The sequence below is a fragment of the Bombus affinis genome, chromosome 6, assembly GCF_024516045.1.
Source record: "Bombus affinis isolate iyBomAffi1 chromosome 6, iyBomAffi1.2, whole genome shotgun sequence".
Taxonomy (NCBI): Eukaryota; Metazoa; Arthropoda; class Insecta; order Hymenoptera; family Apidae; genus Bombus; species Bombus affinis.
In genome coordinates this window covers 16,004,591-16,021,873 of record NC_066349.1, presented here as the reverse complement: position 1 = coordinate 16,021,873, position 17,283 = coordinate 16,004,591, and the positions used below count along the sequence as shown (strand labels likewise).

At 40.2% G+C, this 17,283-nt stretch overlaps 1 protein-coding gene across 14 annotated transcripts; it reads right to left on the bottom strand.

Moving 5' to 3' along the window:
* Window positions 1–107: 107 nt before the first annotated feature.
* Window positions 108–16,790, bottom strand: LOC126917373 (rho GTPase-activating protein 21). 14 transcript variants are annotated; one of them, XM_050724122.1, is made up of 25 exons: window positions 16,026–16,779; window positions 15,681–15,932; window positions 13,881–13,942; window positions 12,920–13,135; window positions 11,931–12,846; window positions 11,711–11,797; window positions 11,420–11,506; window positions 11,029–11,346; window positions 10,832–10,903; window positions 10,605–10,725; window positions 10,293–10,400; window positions 9,442–9,553; window positions 9,258–9,341; window positions 8,849–9,061; window positions 8,343–8,750; window positions 8,059–8,223; window positions 7,601–7,981; window positions 7,342–7,489; window positions 7,095–7,216; window positions 6,001–6,915; window positions 5,735–5,879; window positions 5,324–5,384; window positions 3,623–4,050; window positions 2,184–2,485; window positions 108–2,051 (listed from the first exon to the last, which is right to left on the bottom strand). In XM_050724122.1, exons 3-25 carry the CDS (start codon window positions 13,929–13,931, stop codon window positions 1,068–1,070), a joined length of 6,444 nt encoding a protein of 2,147 aa, XP_050580079.1. In that variant the 5' UTR covers window positions 13,932–13,942; window positions 15,681–15,932; window positions 16,026–16,779; the 3' UTR covers window positions 108–1,067. The 14 variants fall into 14 exon arrangements, with proteins under 14 accessions (XP_050580079.1, XP_050580080.1, XP_050580082.1 ...); XM_050724123.1 differs by having other exon boundaries at window positions 15,681–16,190; window positions 16,278–16,779; XM_050724125.1 differs by having other exon boundaries at window positions 10,605–10,722; window positions 15,681–16,782.
* Between the last annotated feature and the right edge of the window lie 493 nt (window positions 16,791–17,283).

The following is a 17,283-nucleotide window of genomic DNA, read 5'->3' as shown; positions in this document are numbered from 1 at the left end:
TACTTGCCTCGTCGTATGAGAGACGGTTTCGTGAGTCAACCTCACACTGTCTGTATACGCATACATCGTTTAAGTTTGTGCGGGAGAAGATTGAGAATACCTATTAATTAACAAGTTGAATTGGTTTTTAATTTAGCAATATATAAGATTTATTTACAAATTCGATACCATGTACTCGTAGATAATACATACTTGTTTCAATTCCAGGTATCTCGCATATTCAATAAATAATAGTATCACGATTGTTACGGATTTAAAATAAATATCGCTTTATCGCCGGTCTACAGTTTCGTTACGTACATTCGTGTCTATAAGTATTTACAAGTCTAAGAAAATCTTATAAATCTAAGATTGTCAGGCTCGTAAGCTGCCTTACATGATCTCGCGGTCTTATCGATCGATTACGTTCAATAATAAAACCACGTTTGATCAAATAAAAGAAATACCACCGTTCGTTCGCGTTCGTGTTAAACGTACAAACAAATCCAGTCTGTATACGGTTATATAATCGATGAAACGAGTAGTACTCGTTCTGGGAAGATGAGCAACGTATATTAGCGAATCGTTGCCATTCTGGAAATACATACGTCTAAAATAGTATAGACAGATGATAAATGTCGATGAAATTGACCGACATCACACAGCCGATGTGTATAATCGTATCGTATTCGGTTACTCTAATTGTAAGAAGTAGAAAATCTATGGGTTACAACGCTTGTTCCGATATTATGTAACGCTATTAAGAGTGGGCGATATACATACGCACCAAATGGTGCCACATACGCGCACCACTTATAGAACATTCAGAATTATAATTTTTAATTACACACTATATAATCTATATACATATACGTTATATATACAAAAAATTGCACACAATCGCGCTCGGGTTACAAGTACGGTACGTAAATAATTGACACGCTGCGATGTAAAAAAAGAAACGTCGCGTTTCGGTGCTCGCGATAAGCGAAATATCGACGTTCACGGTAATTTCTTTTCGCTTCATACGCTTTGACACCTGTTTCTTCTTCGTTGCTCCTTACCTTACAGGCTGTACGTCGTGTTCGTTACACGTGACTCTCCAGAGGTACTTTAAACACTTTAGAAGTCAAAGTAGTATCCGGTAAAGACTGCGGACGAGCGTTAGTCACGTTAAAAACGACGTTACTCGGCCCACGAAAACTGACCTCGATGAGAAAACTAGTATCGGTAAGACCGATACGACCGGTACTTAAATCCGGAGAACTTGTTCTCAACTGACTTTTCTTCGGTCTATATTCGTTTCTGACCACTCTCTCAGCCTCGACTTGCAGTTTATTATCCAACCAATGTACTTTGTCGAAATCCTTAGTACCGCCTACAGTGTGCCTGCGCTTGATCGATCGTTCGGGCATACCATTTTTTCGTTTTAATTTCGTCGCACTATCTTTTCTAACGGATTGCCGTCTCTTGCTAATATTACACTCGGTTTTTTCGGTTTTTGTCAGCGACTCCGATCGCTTTAATTTACTGTTCGGAGAATCGGATCTCTCCGAATGCTTGTTCAAACTTTCAGAGCGTTTCAACTTGCCGTTGGTCGGGGACGAGAGCCTCTCGACAGAATGTTTGTTCAAACTTTCGGACCTCTTCAACTTGGACGAGGTATTTTCAGATCTCTTATTTAAAGATTCGGATCTTTTCAGCCGCGATCTGACTTCGGAATTTGTCAGACTTTCAAATTTTTCGAGCTTGTTCGAATAATTCGCTGAATCGACATCGTGTCGAAATTCTTTCACATCGTCAATCTCTTTACCACCGTTTTGCGCTAACACCGATGTTTCCTTCTCGTGCCTACAGCATTCTTGCGGTTCGTTAGCAGCTAAACTTGCTTCGTAAACTGTCGCCGTCGCCGTGGTCGTTGTTTCCTTGCTCGATCGTAATTGCTCTTGTTTCGGTTCGACCCTTTTTCGTACGTTAGCGCTTCGATCGTTATCCGGCATATCGGTATTATCCGGTCGATCGACGCTGCTATTCTCTGTTACCGATGAATCCGTATCCTTTTCCGGAGCATCCTGCGCACGAGTAAAACAACCAATGGTATGAGTAAGTGAATGTACCTGCGCATATGTGCTATGGATGCTATACGATTACGCTAAATTTTATTCAATTTCATTAATTCGCTTTGACTTGGAGTGTATACTTGCATTTTTTTGACGAACGTATTGATGCTTTTCAATAGATGTTTTATGGAGGCTCGGATCCCGATAGGTTTCAATCGAGCATGATTGGGGACAAGCTGTTTTCTGTTCTTCTTTCTCTTCTCGTAACCCTGCTCCTGCCCCTCGTTGATTTCGCAAGTTTTGCGAGTCTCGCGTTATCGCAGCGTCCTCGTCGCTGAGAGACAGATTCTCCGTAGCGGATCCACGAATTGTTTGATTCGACGAGTTTACCAGGGACTTCCATTTACGATCGAACGTGGTCGTCAAGCTGGTCAGCAAATCGCTACCTGCAATTCAATCGATTCGCTTTAATAGAAACACGTCCATCTTACCGATCGTGACGATACCTGTATATTAAATCGGAAGCGAACGGTTCAACGAGAAACACACACAAAGCATCGAACGATGGTCGTGATTGTCCTCGACCGCAAAATAAAATTATGGTCGTTCGCGTAACAGCAAACAACGAGCGTGATAACGAGCTTGAGTCGTTCGTTAGGAAGGTATTGTTATATGGATGAAACAGCAACTACAAGTCACAATTTGCGTAAACTGCGTTTCTATCGTCGTTCTTGCTACGCGGTATTACTGCCAGCAACTGATAACGATTGGTCGGTATCGAAAACTGTCGCATATCCGTTTAACCCTTCGCTACTCTCATCTTCATACTTTCTTCGATTTCTGCTACCCCTCGGCACGTCGCATCGAATACAATTAAACCACGATGATACCTCGATCGATTAGCAAATCTTAATTGAAGCGAAGAGCAGACGCAACAAAAGTACGACACGTAGAGAAACATAGGGAAAGAACGAGAGGAAATGAAGGGAAAGGAGACAGACAAGGGGAAGAGAAGAACGAACGAAGAAAGGATGTAAAACAAAGGAGAAGGGAAGAAAAACACAAATAACGTTGAATATTACCATCTTGCCATCTTCGATGTGTATAGAAATCAAAGAAACAAATGAAAAGAATATCGTGCAGCGATGAGAAAGCATCGAATAACAGAAAATGCGATTTGTTTCTTCTTCAAGTAGCGACAATCTAGAATTTGGAAATATTAGGAAAAACAAAAAAAAAGAAAAAAGAAGAGAAAGGGAGCAATAATCGTAGCACGTACAGAGATCGTGACTGATAAGAAGTATCTTTATCGAAAGCAAAGAAGGATAATAGACAGCCAGACGGATAGACAAACAGCCAGCCATCGCGATAACCAACGGAGCGTTCGAACGACGGAGATGTCACGAGCGAAAGAGACAGAGATAAAGCGATAAAGATAAATAAGACTCGGAGTAGGAGACAGATGTTTTGTTAACGTGCGTTTAGCAGAAATAAAGAGTGTAAAGCCATTCGTGTGAGCGAGTCACAACCATAGTCGAGCAGTTTACGACTTGGTATTCCTATTGGCAGACGAAGTAATTTACCTCGAAGGAACCTGTTTATAGTCTTGGAAGACAATCCGGCCCCTGAGCCCGAAGACACCCCTCGCGGTGGTGACTGCTCGACGGGCTCGATAGGCTCCGAGAATTCGGAGGGCTCCGAGGCCGGTGATACTCCCGAGGAGGATGCGATGGGTGTCGATGATCGTTGCACAACATCGATGTCGGCTGCGTCTGACACTGACACTGGCCCTGGCACTCGCATTCGCCCTGGCATCGGCATCGACATTGGCATTGGCATTGGCATTGGCATTGACATCGGCATTGATATTGGCATTGACATTGGTATTGACATCGGCATGGACATTGGCATTGACGATGGGCCCGGTGTCTTCGTGGCGGAACCAGAGGGGCTTGCGGTACCATGTAGGTGAGACGATATGTACCACCAGAAACCGGGATTTGCCGTTTGCCTAAGAGTGTTCAACGCATTCGCATCGTCATAATCGACACCCCATCGAGAACATGTACTAACAGCTTCTGGCAGTGACAAACGAGCAAACCATCGAACGAACACGAAAGCGAGGAGTCTGCCCCTGCCCCTCTTCCACACTTTTACACCCTCTCGGCTTCTTTCCTTCATCTTCCAATCGATTACAGATCGATCTACCTCTAATATACCTTCCTCCGTAGAAGCTATTTCCTCTTTATTTTTCTTTCATTCCACACCACCTTCTTGTTTCGCTCTTTTGTTCTCTACTCTTTCAGTTCGTATCGGACTATCGCGTATTCGTATCGGCGATTTTTCACTCGGCTTTACACGTCTCTTCTTTCGTATTTAATATTCCTAATTGAACTGGCGCAAACACGCACGCATGCACGCACGCACACACGCGCAAACAAACAAACACACATACACGCATACATTGTAAATAGGATTTTATCGTGTTCCAGAAAGACGAAAAAATAGAAAGGGAAATATAGAAAACTATAAAGATACTTTATACATTTAAGATATTGCACGGTCACATCTAATTACAGATACTATAGTAGGTAATACACCGAGAGTTTAGGTGAGACTCGTTCGAAGAACGAGCAGGAGGCAGTTTCAACGCCAAGATCAAAAGCGAACAATTCAGCGAGCAAGCGATCAAGCTGCGGTACCCGACGAATAGTCCTGTTTCTTCTGCTTTTTTTTTTTTTTTTTTTTTTGTTCTTTCGACATTGTCGTCTTTAGTACGTTACATGCAGATGCGAGGAAAAAGCTTTGAACGTAAATAGCCGATCGCGTGTTTTAAAATGATCGAACCTGATTCGAGAGAAACAAAATATAAGATTGATAATCACAGTGTGCACGTTGAAACTTATCTCAATAGCGCACAACCGATTAATCGATCAAGCTTAATCAACTTGACATTCGATATTCATAGAGCTAGTTATACGTATTAGCATGCACGAAACGAAAAGAATAAAAAAACAATTTCGTAGCAAGGTGCTTTCGATCTACATAAAATGCAATGTGCCATCGTTGCTCGGTTGTATCGTCGGCTTTTCGCGAAAATATTATAATATCGAACAAGAGCTAGTAATGGAAAAAAAGAAGAGGGAAAGAAGAGAAAGAACAACCTCGAAATGTCTGTAGAAAGATATAAAGTTAAAGAAAATAACCGTATGCATCTATCGTGCAATATCGGACGGTTACTCGTAAAGATCTCTTAAAGAGTAGAAAGAACAAATAAAGAGTACCTAGAAAGCTTTTTGTTAATGGTCAGAATCTTCTGAGTCCATTGTAGAAAACAAGATCCAGCTACACTCACCAAGAGCGTCGGAGAAGCAACGTTAGATAGAGAAAAATATAAAGAGAATAAATACATAGATAGGATGAGAGTTAACGTTTCGTGATAATCGTCAGTGCCGGAACACTTGACAACATTGATATCGCGCGCGTATCGCGCATTCGTTTCTTTCGACTAGTTCGTATTTCGATAATTAAGAATAATTAAGGAGGATCAACCAACAACAAAATATACACCCAGGAGATTCAAAGACAAGCTTCACATTATAGCTTTCAGTTTAGGTTCCAGTTTAGAGAACTAAAACAAGGATATGGACACAATACGAATATCACAGGAAAATAGTTGATATATCGATACTAACCATCGTCCGAGACATCACTGGAAAGGGGTTTCCGTTGTTGATTGGTCGGTGAAAGCGACGACTGAGAAATGTTGTGTGTTTCGTGCAGCGAATCCAAACTGCCATAACGAATTGGCGGTAGCGTTGTAGATTTTTCCAGTGACTGCTATAAATTTCAAGAAACCGGTAATAATGGTAAAATAACAGGCGTCTTGTTATATTCGCAAATATTTGTTCTTTTAATTGTAATCGAACTGCGGTCAGATTCAAAATCGATGCAATCTTACCTCTGAATCGGTTTTCAATTTCTTTATAATAGTGTTCGAGACGTTCTCCGAAGGCAGAATCGTAGCAGGTTCGTCTGCGAGTTGCGACACTCGTCTAACGGGCGTGGGTTGTTGCTGCACAGCTATCGATAAAGACGGCATTCGAGCAGTCGATCGGGAACCGATATCGAGGAAAGATTTATCGGCAAGCCTGTCGTTAAAACTAGAAAGTCTTGTTGTGGATGAAAGATAAGTAGTAGGTGTTGTCACAGTTGTGTCTACTATACTGTCGAGCAGATCGTCGTTTTCCATTTCACGTTTAGCCAATTGCCATTCCATCTCGATTCTCCGTCTCTCTTCTTCTCTCTTTTCAGCTTCGCGTCTTTGTCGATTCCGATCCCTCTGTAACATTGCTTTTGTTTCCTGTTCAAATCTTCGTATACGTTCTTGAGTAGACGCGCTCAATCCAGCATACGTTCTTATCGTAACCTCGTCGTTGCTTTGTTTGGTGTCGTTCGAAGCGCTGGAAAGCGTCGAACTTGCATCGAAACAGCTCAGGCCAGTCTCGCTAGAGAGTCGGGAAGACTCTGAAGCCGACGAGACGGCCGAGCGATGAGTCGGTTGAATTGATGGAACCGACTCTACCATACGATTTAAATATCTGTTCGATTTCTCCGAAGAAACATCATCGTGACTGTTTAACGTGCAATCACGGTTGTTAATTGTGCAATCAGCTATGACATCGGAACTACCGATACTTGCGCTAGTAATCGCAGTCTGATCAAGCGTCGGTGACCGGTCGCATCGATCGATGGAACGATTCGACTGATTCTGACTTTCGTGCATTAAAACGATCTCACTGACCGAACATTGCCTCTCGTTCAATGCCATACTTCGCCGATTTTGAAGGTTTTCTGCTTCTTGTTTCATCCTCAGCTAAATATGAAACAAACGCGATATTGCAACAGTTAGAATCCGTTAATATGCGTTAGTCTACATAAGTGTACGTTAATGTATATCGTAGCAAATCGTCACCATTTCGTTGTGGAAATTAATTAAATCAAATATAAGTACGCGTACAGTCAAACATTTATATCTCTCACATAAAACCAAACCTTATCGACTTCGTGAGTTTCGTTATCCGTCTCGTCTTGACACTTTCTTCTTCTTTGTATTTTTCGATTAGCAGCGGATATAATAGATGATACAATGTCCTTAGCAGATGCCATTTCGCGTCCTATTTCGTTCATACAAAATTTAAAACGAAATTAAAGTATAGAAATATGAAAAATGTATCGTTGCAACGCAGAATCAAATATATCGAAGAATAACAATCAAAAGTAGACCATTTATAAATCGTACCTTCGACTTTCTGAATGTTGTTCAACAAGAGATTATGATTATTACTCGACGTTGTAGTCTCGATCTCGCTAGTGTCAGCTGGAAGACTGAGATTCACGCTCAGTCGACTTAAATCGTCCAAATCATCGTCCGAAAAGAACCAATCGACCTACAACCAGGTGTTTAATCATCAATATTCCAGTCAAAAAGTGCTTCTCTTTCATCGTTTCATCCTTGTTTATATGAACAGAACTGAAAACATCATAGATTAGGTACATACGTTGTTTAATAAGCTTTCAACAATTCGACACTGATGCGACATATCAGTAACCATAGTAACCATATTGTCTCTGGAACCACTGGCTCTAACTAATGTAGGACCAAACACGATGGCCAAATTCTTCGCCTCCATCTTATTAACCTCGCTATGTTCCACTATTCTTTTTAAATGAAACATCAAATACTTGAGAGTTTCAAAGTGATGTTCCGGAAGATCCCTGAGCAACTTCCTTATCGTTGTCATTCTTCTTTGAGGATCCTCAACTTTATCGGCATCGATAAACATAGGGTATAATTCTGCGGTGAGTAGTGAATCTGGGAGCTGTCGAAAGAACGACTTCAAAAGAGAAGATATTACGTTTACATCGCTCCATCTAGGATCCTAGGAACAGCAAGATAAATCGAATCAGTAATGTAATAATAGAATAATCGTTCTGCATGACGATGTAATATTTTTACCTGGAGATTGATATTTTCGAATCCTTTGTTCACGCTGTCAGTTAAATGTGAAATAGCGGCAGTGTTACCGGGTACTCTATAAATACCGACTACTTCGAGACCCCTCGCTTCGACGATACTCGTGCACATTTCAACGATCAATGGCACATATTCCGAAAAAGATGACTATTCGAGAACGAAAAAATTTAGTTTAGTCAATTAGAATATGAGTTTAGTAAGAAAGTTTTTCGTTAACCGAAGAAAATACGGGTAATAAAATAATAAAGAGAGATGAAAGCAATCACCGGTGGACAAAGTTCAAGCGGTACTTTGAACGTAGCACCCTCTGGTGGTAATTGCGTTGTTGGTGAAGAAGGAGATCCCGTTTGTCCATGCATTCTCCGCAATTGTTTTGCGACTCTACCCTTCCATGTCTTGGTCTTTGGAGAAACCAAACTATCGATCGTTTGACTCGGTTTTCGAGTCTTGTTTATCGGTGATTGTCCAGTCGGAGATCTGTTCCTAAACGAAGTCAATTTCTTGATGCCTTTATGTCCTGGAAGGGGGCTTAATCGCTGACCACCACTACCACTACCAGTCGACATTGTCATTGGACTAGCATTCGTGGTTGTTTGACACGTTGAAGAACTGCTGGTGGGACCTGGAGTTTGCGGGACAGCTTGTTGCTTCAAAGTACTATTATGAGCAATTTCCTGAAATACAAAACAAAACAAAACTAACGCTTGAGTGACTTGTTACACAGGTTACAGTTTAATAAATGAAGATTACAGGTTGTAACATCTTAACTTACGGACGGTTTTTCAGCAGCAGCATGTTCATGTAGAGCTCGTAACCAAAGCGCCATAGACGCTGCGTCTTCGGTCTGTAGCAAAACTTCTGCGTTCGGATTTGCTAACCGTAATACGTGTTTACGTTTCGTATAATCCTCCGCGATATCTACAAGAGAACATCTCACATCTACGCTTTGAGCTACATTTTCGCCGTCGCAGGATAACGAAGGACTCTAAAAAAATGGAAAACAAATGTATACATATATTACATTTATATAAAAATTTATATCAGAGACAAAGTAAAGCCAAAAGTGTAAACCCAAGCGAATGGGCAAGGACTGTATATAGTAAATAATAATAATATGCAAATTTTATAGATTGTAATCTTAAATTTGATCAACTTGAAAATACATATTGCCTTTTGAATACCTGATTTTGACGATCCTTATAAAAGAAGAGAATCGGTCCGCGAAGAACACCCCATAGCTGTTTCCATGATCGATCGGAAGATCGCTGAAATTTAATAAAACGTAAGAAATGACACGATTAGATGCACCTGGTTACATATATCGCAATCAGTGAACCTGTATATACGTAATATGTATATCATTACCTTGCCATCAAGTACAGTAAATTTGACATGTAAAGGTCCCTCTCGTTCCACTTGTCCGATGTCTTTTATAATGCCAGTCGCTGCTTCTCGGCCAGTACAAATAGAATTGCCGCTGAAAAAGTCCAACGTACTTTCTTTAATACGATAACTACTGTCATACATTTATCTAATTGATCAAGGAATCTCATGATCAATTCTTTTTCCATATTACACGATAAGACTAGCGAAAAGAGCGGAAAGAGCGAAAGGGACGATAACAATGAAAAGAGCAAAAAGAGCGAATGCATTTGGACAATTCGGCGACGCGATTCTCTTTTCCTTCATCTTTCGTTACCAACGCTATCGATCATAGAATTCTATTTCCAACCAACAATATGTACCAGCTACAAACACAAATACAGCGAAGGTATAGGATGGAATTAATACGCGTTTCTACAAACACGAATGGTTAGTGATTAGTGATTACTGTTGTTAGAAACGAAGCGGTTAAATCGAGCTATAAGTGTATTAATATGTTGCGCTCAATCGCAACCAGTAACGAGGAAATATACCATATATTTAGGACACGTTTATAACGAAAACGCGGTAAAAGACAAGACGGTTGCGAAAACAGAATACACCATCTTTGTAATTTTCTCAACATGTACAGCGCAGAATTGAAAAGAGAACGAGCGGAAAGAATGCGGGCACCCGATTGATCGTAATACGTTAGGTCCACCTTAATCTCATACACATGCAACGTATTACTCTAAAATTTGTATCGTCCGATGAGAGAAATTAGCAGACTATCCCTCTTGCCCTTGTACCATCCCGATAGTCTTCTTTCCAGTTCTGCATAGTACTATCCTCACCGATTAATATTTTTGTTTAAACTCGTCGATTGAGTCACTTCCTCGAAGATGCGACGCAGCGATGCTATATCGTTTGGAAGTAGCGGTAGCCGCCATCTCTTATGAATGCTGAAAATATGGACGGAGGCAGAACTTGATGTACACTCGCGAATGATCAACTACGATATACTACGACAGGCAAGTGATTCACACCCCAAACATCATAGAAAGACGCTATACCCCGTACACGACAGAGAGAAGGAGAAAGAAACAGGTGGATAGACCTAAAGAAAAAAGCTTCTATGTATGGTGGCAGCGATCTCCTCAACTTACCTTCTAGAAGAATGGGTAATAGGCTCGGAGTCACTTAGTTCCAAATCACTGTCCACATGAATTCGTTCGCCCCAGGTTGCTTTCAAGTAGGATACCCTTCTTGTGGCACGATCTTCGTCTGCTAAAGAAAACAAACGAAGACAAATTTCTTTGTCGAGCAGATTGTTTCGTTAAACTTATCGATACGTGATACTTATACAAATATAAATATAGACATAAATACATACCAATCTGCGTATTCTTTTGCCGCCTGAATACAACTTCGTTATTGTGCATATCATTATCCGATGGCAATACACCTTTGAATCAGTCAAAATCATCAATTAATTATACCTCTTTTAATCGATTATTTCAAATTAAGATGATGTAACTTCGTCGAATTTACGAAAGGAAAATAAAATAAAATAAGACGAAAAAAACTAACCAGATTCAGCTTTGATGATTTGCGCGTAACCATCCTGTTGTTGTCTTCTAGACCCTTTCTCGACAATTTTCTCCTTTCCATCGCATATATTAGTTGCATCAACGTAAACGCTATTGTCATTTCCGTTCGTATCTCGCTTTCGTTCGGTATCGTCCTGTCGTTGAAACCAGTGAAGTCTAACGGTATTTAACAAATTGCTTGTACTCGTAGATTCCCATGATTCAGCGCTGTTGCTACGAATCCTCGGCCGTACTGTTTCCCCGTCTGTGATTCTCGGATTGGGTGTCTCTATATAAATCATGCGAAAATAACAAACCACTAGAGTACTTTTGTAATCGAACCAATGTCTCAAGTTATTAGTAAGTTTTTAATATCATGACGTCGAACGTACAAAAACGTGTATGCCTACGAAACAAGTAAACCTCGTGCTTGGCCAGAGCAATGTAGTAGCACAACATTAAAAGCTGTGCGACGGACACTGGAACGGTACAAAAACAATAGAGAAAGATAGAGAGAGAAAGAGAGAGAGGAAGGAAGGATGTGTGTACGTACGGAAGTAAGACTGATAAAAGGGCGGACAGGATTAAAGAGATGGGTGAATCAGTAAATTAGTAAATAAGTGAGAGAAGAGAAATACACCGGCACAAACACAACATTTAACTAAATCGACTCTCTCTTCTACCTTCTAACGTGCTATAGTTGCCCGGCGGTTCACAGTGGATGTGTTTGCTGCCTACAGGTATTATTCTGTTGCCTTTTAATCCGCTACCTAGATATTCACAGTAGTATATTAAGAATGTACAATAATCAAAGAATTACGTCATTTTATTCGTAATCCCAGGATAAACGTATCTATCGATTAGCAAAACAGAAAGAAAGAAGAAACAAATGCGAAAACTTACCACTATCCAAGGATTTGGTTTCCCTGGTTGGCACAGGTGGTATTCTTCTCGGTTCTTGAGCCTCGGCTTTCGATTCAAATTCCCTTCTTCTAACGGCAACGTTCGGCACGCTATGCTTGGTCGATAATCTCGACAGCTCGCTTTTGTAGAGGCTGATTCGATCACCAGTCGGCTCATCGTCGTCGCTTAATAATCGCCCTGACTCGAACTGTTTTGCTCGCTTCGATACGATTTGAAGTCCTTGCGGTAGTATCGGAAATTTATCATTTACCTTTTTTTCAGGACCAGGAGACGAAGGCAGAGAAGAAGTACCATTTTTCGTATCTATCGATTGCCGTTCACCGGGTAGTAAAGTGCCAGCGCTTGCGATATTTTCATGTATTCTCGTCAGAGTTCCAACAAAAATGTTCGATTTAGCGATATTTCGTTGCAATTGTTGCTGATGTTTATCGATGATTCCTACACTGTCGTCGATCAGCTGTCGAGGTGAATCTTGATCTTGACATAGCGGTGTCGGCATTGAGCTTCGTGCGGGACAAACCCAAGACTGTCTTGTTCTTGGCGACAAGCTGGGAATCATACTGACTGATCTGCGTTGCCTGTGTCCGCTTCTCTCCGGAGAACGAAGACGCGGTCGTTGATTAGTTTCAGGATTGTGAGCAGTTTCACCGAAATATCTTTGCAAGATATCGTCCTCTTTGGAGACCACGAGAAGTCGTAGCCAAGGACCCGCCTGCTGGATACGTTGAACTACTTTCGCGTATTGCTCACCGCGCGTTGGTCTTCCATCGACAGAAACGACCCTGTCCCCTGTACGTAATCCTGCTTCGGCTGCTGGCGAATTCCCGCGTACCTGTTTCACGAATATCGTATCCATCGGCTCGTCTATCCTCGTTCGTTCGTGTCCTGGTAGCATCTAATGGAAATTCATTTTCTATCAAAGGCGAGAACGTGTCGAATCGAGTTACAATTTTGTTGCGAATACTTACGCAACAGGACTCCGGTGGGTAAACGATAAAATGACGGAGGGTAAAGCCAAAACCATTTTCTCCGCGGCGCAACAATAACGTTCTTGGACCTCTAGGTGGCGAGTCGTATCGTTGAACGCCTCCCGTTGTTGTTATCGCACTAGCGATTGTTCCGACACCACCACCTGATCCTGTTGCAAGCGTCGATACTGGAGGCGGTGACGAACCGTGTTCTATCTAAAAGAAATTCTATTCTTTCTCTTCCTTCTTCAACCTTGAACTTGAGACGAATCCTACCCGCACACATAGGCATACATGCCATTTTTAACGATTTTACTTTAGTTTATTTCCAAGATATTGAAACGATCGAACACTACAATCCCCTTTTTAACCCCCGCTCCTTGCTCTTTCTCCCCCTTTATAGACGCGCGTTCTGGTATCGGTGGATAACAAGAAAGAAAAGAGAAGAAAGGTGTAGAAAAATACAGAAAGCTGGAGAAATGAACGGCAAAAGAGGAATATCGCGTCTTGCCGATCGACCGATGCAATTATAAGAACAAGGCGTTAGCGTTGATGTTGCTTGCGATAAAACCTTTTTTTTTTTTTTTATTATAAAGTAACAACGACGAACAATGTGAGAGCAAGGCATAATTGAAAGAAAAAGGAAGAATCGGTGGAGCGAAAAAGGAAAAAGAAATAGAAACGCGTATCGAAAAGAAAAACACGGTAGAAAGTAACGAGAGGCGGGCGAGTTGCTAATTTAAAAACATTAAGACATGTTAAGTGGCAGCAAAAGTTAATGAGTGTGAAAGCATGAAGTAAAAGATGTTGATAGCGAAGAAGCGCTTGGAAAAGCGCTCAGTGACTCGATCCTTTCAATTTCTTCCCTTCCCACCCTCGCTATGGAAAGTGCGCGTTTCCCAGCTTCGCTCACTAAAATAAACCGAATCGAAGTTTGGCACGATCGTTTGGTATTACGTACCGTGTGCGCCTGCCTAACCAACCGTTGGGAATTATTTCGGTCCTCAGCCATTGTGCCGTTTCCTGAAAACAACCGATAATTTAGCGTCATTGTACATTCGTATTACCAAAGTATCTTAAGTTTTCAAAGCGAATAACATTGGGAATACTATTTGCCATAAGTAATCGAGAATTCAATCGTATTCGATTCTACCTTGTAATATTTATAGAACAAGCTGCTTTTTCAAATTTCCTCCGCGTATTTACAACGTATAAAAGCTGTCTTATCAGTCGTATGCTTTTCGTTCCTAAAGTGTACTATACATATTGGAATTAATGTACACATGTATATGTACATACCTACGTATATACGGGCGCGCACATAGTACGGCTGAGCAGCGAGCCATTCTACTTTCTCTGTAACGCGACATACTTTCTTGATATAATTTACTCAGGTCGGAATAATAATACCAAAAAAAAAAAAAAAAAAAGAAAAGAAAGAAATCTTTCATTGTCCCGTTTGATTTACTTATCCTCCATGGCGCGAGAAAAAGGAAAACTCGCTCGAATAATTCGTTACGTCGATTTAACTTGATTATCTTGTAATTCTATAGCACAGCGAGGTTAACTACAAAATGTAATACACGTTAAACTTTAAAGACAAAAATAACGATGTTCCTCCTCTGATATCGACCATTCCAACAAAAACAGATTTTTCGATCTCAGCAGGAGTTAAAATAACAAATCGCATAACCTATTTTACATATGTAGAACGATCAAACACGTCCAATGTTTTTAAACGGCTTGATTTTCTCTTTATCCTACCACTGAACCTTATCGTATTTTAGAACGCTGCAGATATCATCGTTTCGTTGGCCATCGAGATTAACCGTAAACATCGCATAGTTTTACGTATAAAAGATGGAAATTTTTTCATTACGATAGCCAATATGAAAGATTCTGCAGTCCTTTTCCGTTTCTCCATTCATATTATGATATGTGTTTTTTGCGCATTCAGAATACATTTTTCTCACTAGCGTTTGTATTTACATAAAATTATAGTATAGGGTAAAAGTTCTTTTTCCTTTTAATTTTATCCTTTCGAACAGAATCGACTCAGTGTACGAATTGTTTGCTCGTTTTTTTGAATTATGCCGACCGATTCACAGCCCTGATAAACGAAACGGTTTGACATTGTTTAATATTTACGCTCGTGATTATTATGATAAGCGTACGATAAGAAACTAAGAATACATTCGGCTGTTTTCTCTGAAGTTACGTTATTTCGCTATTAACGAAAACATATATATATACAGTACACAGTTATCCTAATTCTTCGACAAAGTTTACATAGTACTGGTTCAATAAGTTTTTCAAACAACTATAAAGTGTTTTCTTAAAGAATACCCAACTTCGTTTGAATTTCTATCCGTCTTTTAAGAAACGAACACAATTTCCGTGAATATGACACGAATGCCAATCAATTTTTCTTCTTTACATCGATCGAGTATAAAAAAACAACGTCTTATAACGTTAGTTCATCGATTTTTAGGCGACCGTATAAAATATAAAATGATGGATAAATGAAATAGCGTATATTATTGAAAGCAACACATGAGATTGCATATGTTTGAAAAATAAAACTGGAGGAAAGCAGGAAAGCAGAAAAGGAGAGGTGTACAGTGTACCTGAGTGTGGCGTACACGCGCGAGCGCGCGAAAGAGTGAGTGAGAGAGAGAGAGGAGAGGGAGAAAGGGAAAGAGAGAGAAAGAGAGAGAAATGTAGTTACTACTAATACCTACATAGTACATCAAGTACACACCTTAAGTAGGAAGTGTCGTGCATCGAGTGTTCGCTGCGCCCTTGCCGTTACTCCCTCGTTTTCCCTGATACAGGGATAAATTAATTAGGGATATCCCTTTGACTTTTTTCTTCTCTCTTAAAAAGTCCATCCACACCAACTATACGCGGACGAATCGAAAAAAGAGACTTCGGTCAGTGTGCTTCTACGAAGATGCTCGCCATAAAAGATGTGTCGGCGGCAGACAATCTTCGTTTTCCAAGACATAATCTCCTTTGTGATAAACGTTTTGTCGCAATTACCTTTTATATCAATGTATTTTCAAACGGACACATGGTCGTAAACAGACGATATACGTATACGTACAGCAGATACATAATTATACATGAGCGATACACGTATCCGTATGATCACTTTAGGGTAACAATTACCGATCTTCCTCTCTTATTTTATATTTCGGAATAAACAGTCGACCGTCTTCCATAAATGCACCTCATGTCAATCGAATCGACGCTTCGATTCACTCATTTGCTATAAATTAATCGAACAAATTTGTACAAACCATATCCGCTAATCTTATCTTCAATTCTCGTTAAATGCAATGATATATCGAATTACTTTAACATATTTGTAGGGCCTTGGTACGAAAGTAATAACGTCCACGACACAGTACGATACTACACGGCACGGCACAGTAATATGGCGACCTAAGAGAATCGAGCACAGTGACGATAGTAAAGTTCGCAAAGGTAGCCGTCATTGGAAATTGAGAAAAAGTAAGCTCAAGAATATACTTTGCGATTTCTTGCACAATTTGCAAGTAATTTAATTTCAAGCCATTGTGAAAAAAATGTCACGAAACACTACTTTTGTGCCCGCCATTATTCTAACCGTCTTCCTCTACTTTTAACATTTTCTTTCTTTTATATTCTTTCCTTTTCTTTCCACCGTGAGCCATCCTCACTGCCCCACTAGTACGTAATACCGCTCACTCAGCGTTAGTTAACTCCCTTCTCTATCGTGCAATCCTCGTTTATCTCCTTATTTTTTTATCGTATACGTCCACGATCTCTGCGAACGACATCTATACGTTACGGGTATTTGTATTGCTATACCGATAATTGATAAAGATACCGCCTATAACACTGTTCAACAAAAAGATATTTATTTTCTATTCTGCAATATCCACTGGGTGATACTTATAGAGTTGTTCGCTCTAAACACAAATCTTGAAGCAGAATTGCTCTATTATCGTCGATTTTCAAAAGACACGAACTTCTGTATAAAATAAAAACATACAATTTTGGGCAAAAGTAAAGTACAGTTACGCAAAATTTAGAAATGTTAAAAGTTTCAAATTAGTTTTAGAGGATAAAGGAAGGTATCTGAAATGAAAGTGTCCTGTATTTGTGGTTTTGAATGATTGTAAATGAACATCAAACTTTTAAAAACGCCAGAGTGCGTAGTATTTACGTATTATTATCACATTTTTATGATTTTGCTCCATAGTATTGGATTCTATAGATATGTCTAAAGAAAAACGGTACTCATCTCTACCTGATTTACAAAAACAAGAAATTTATCGTCTTCCATGTTCGTTTTTCACGAGACACGTTTTTATTAA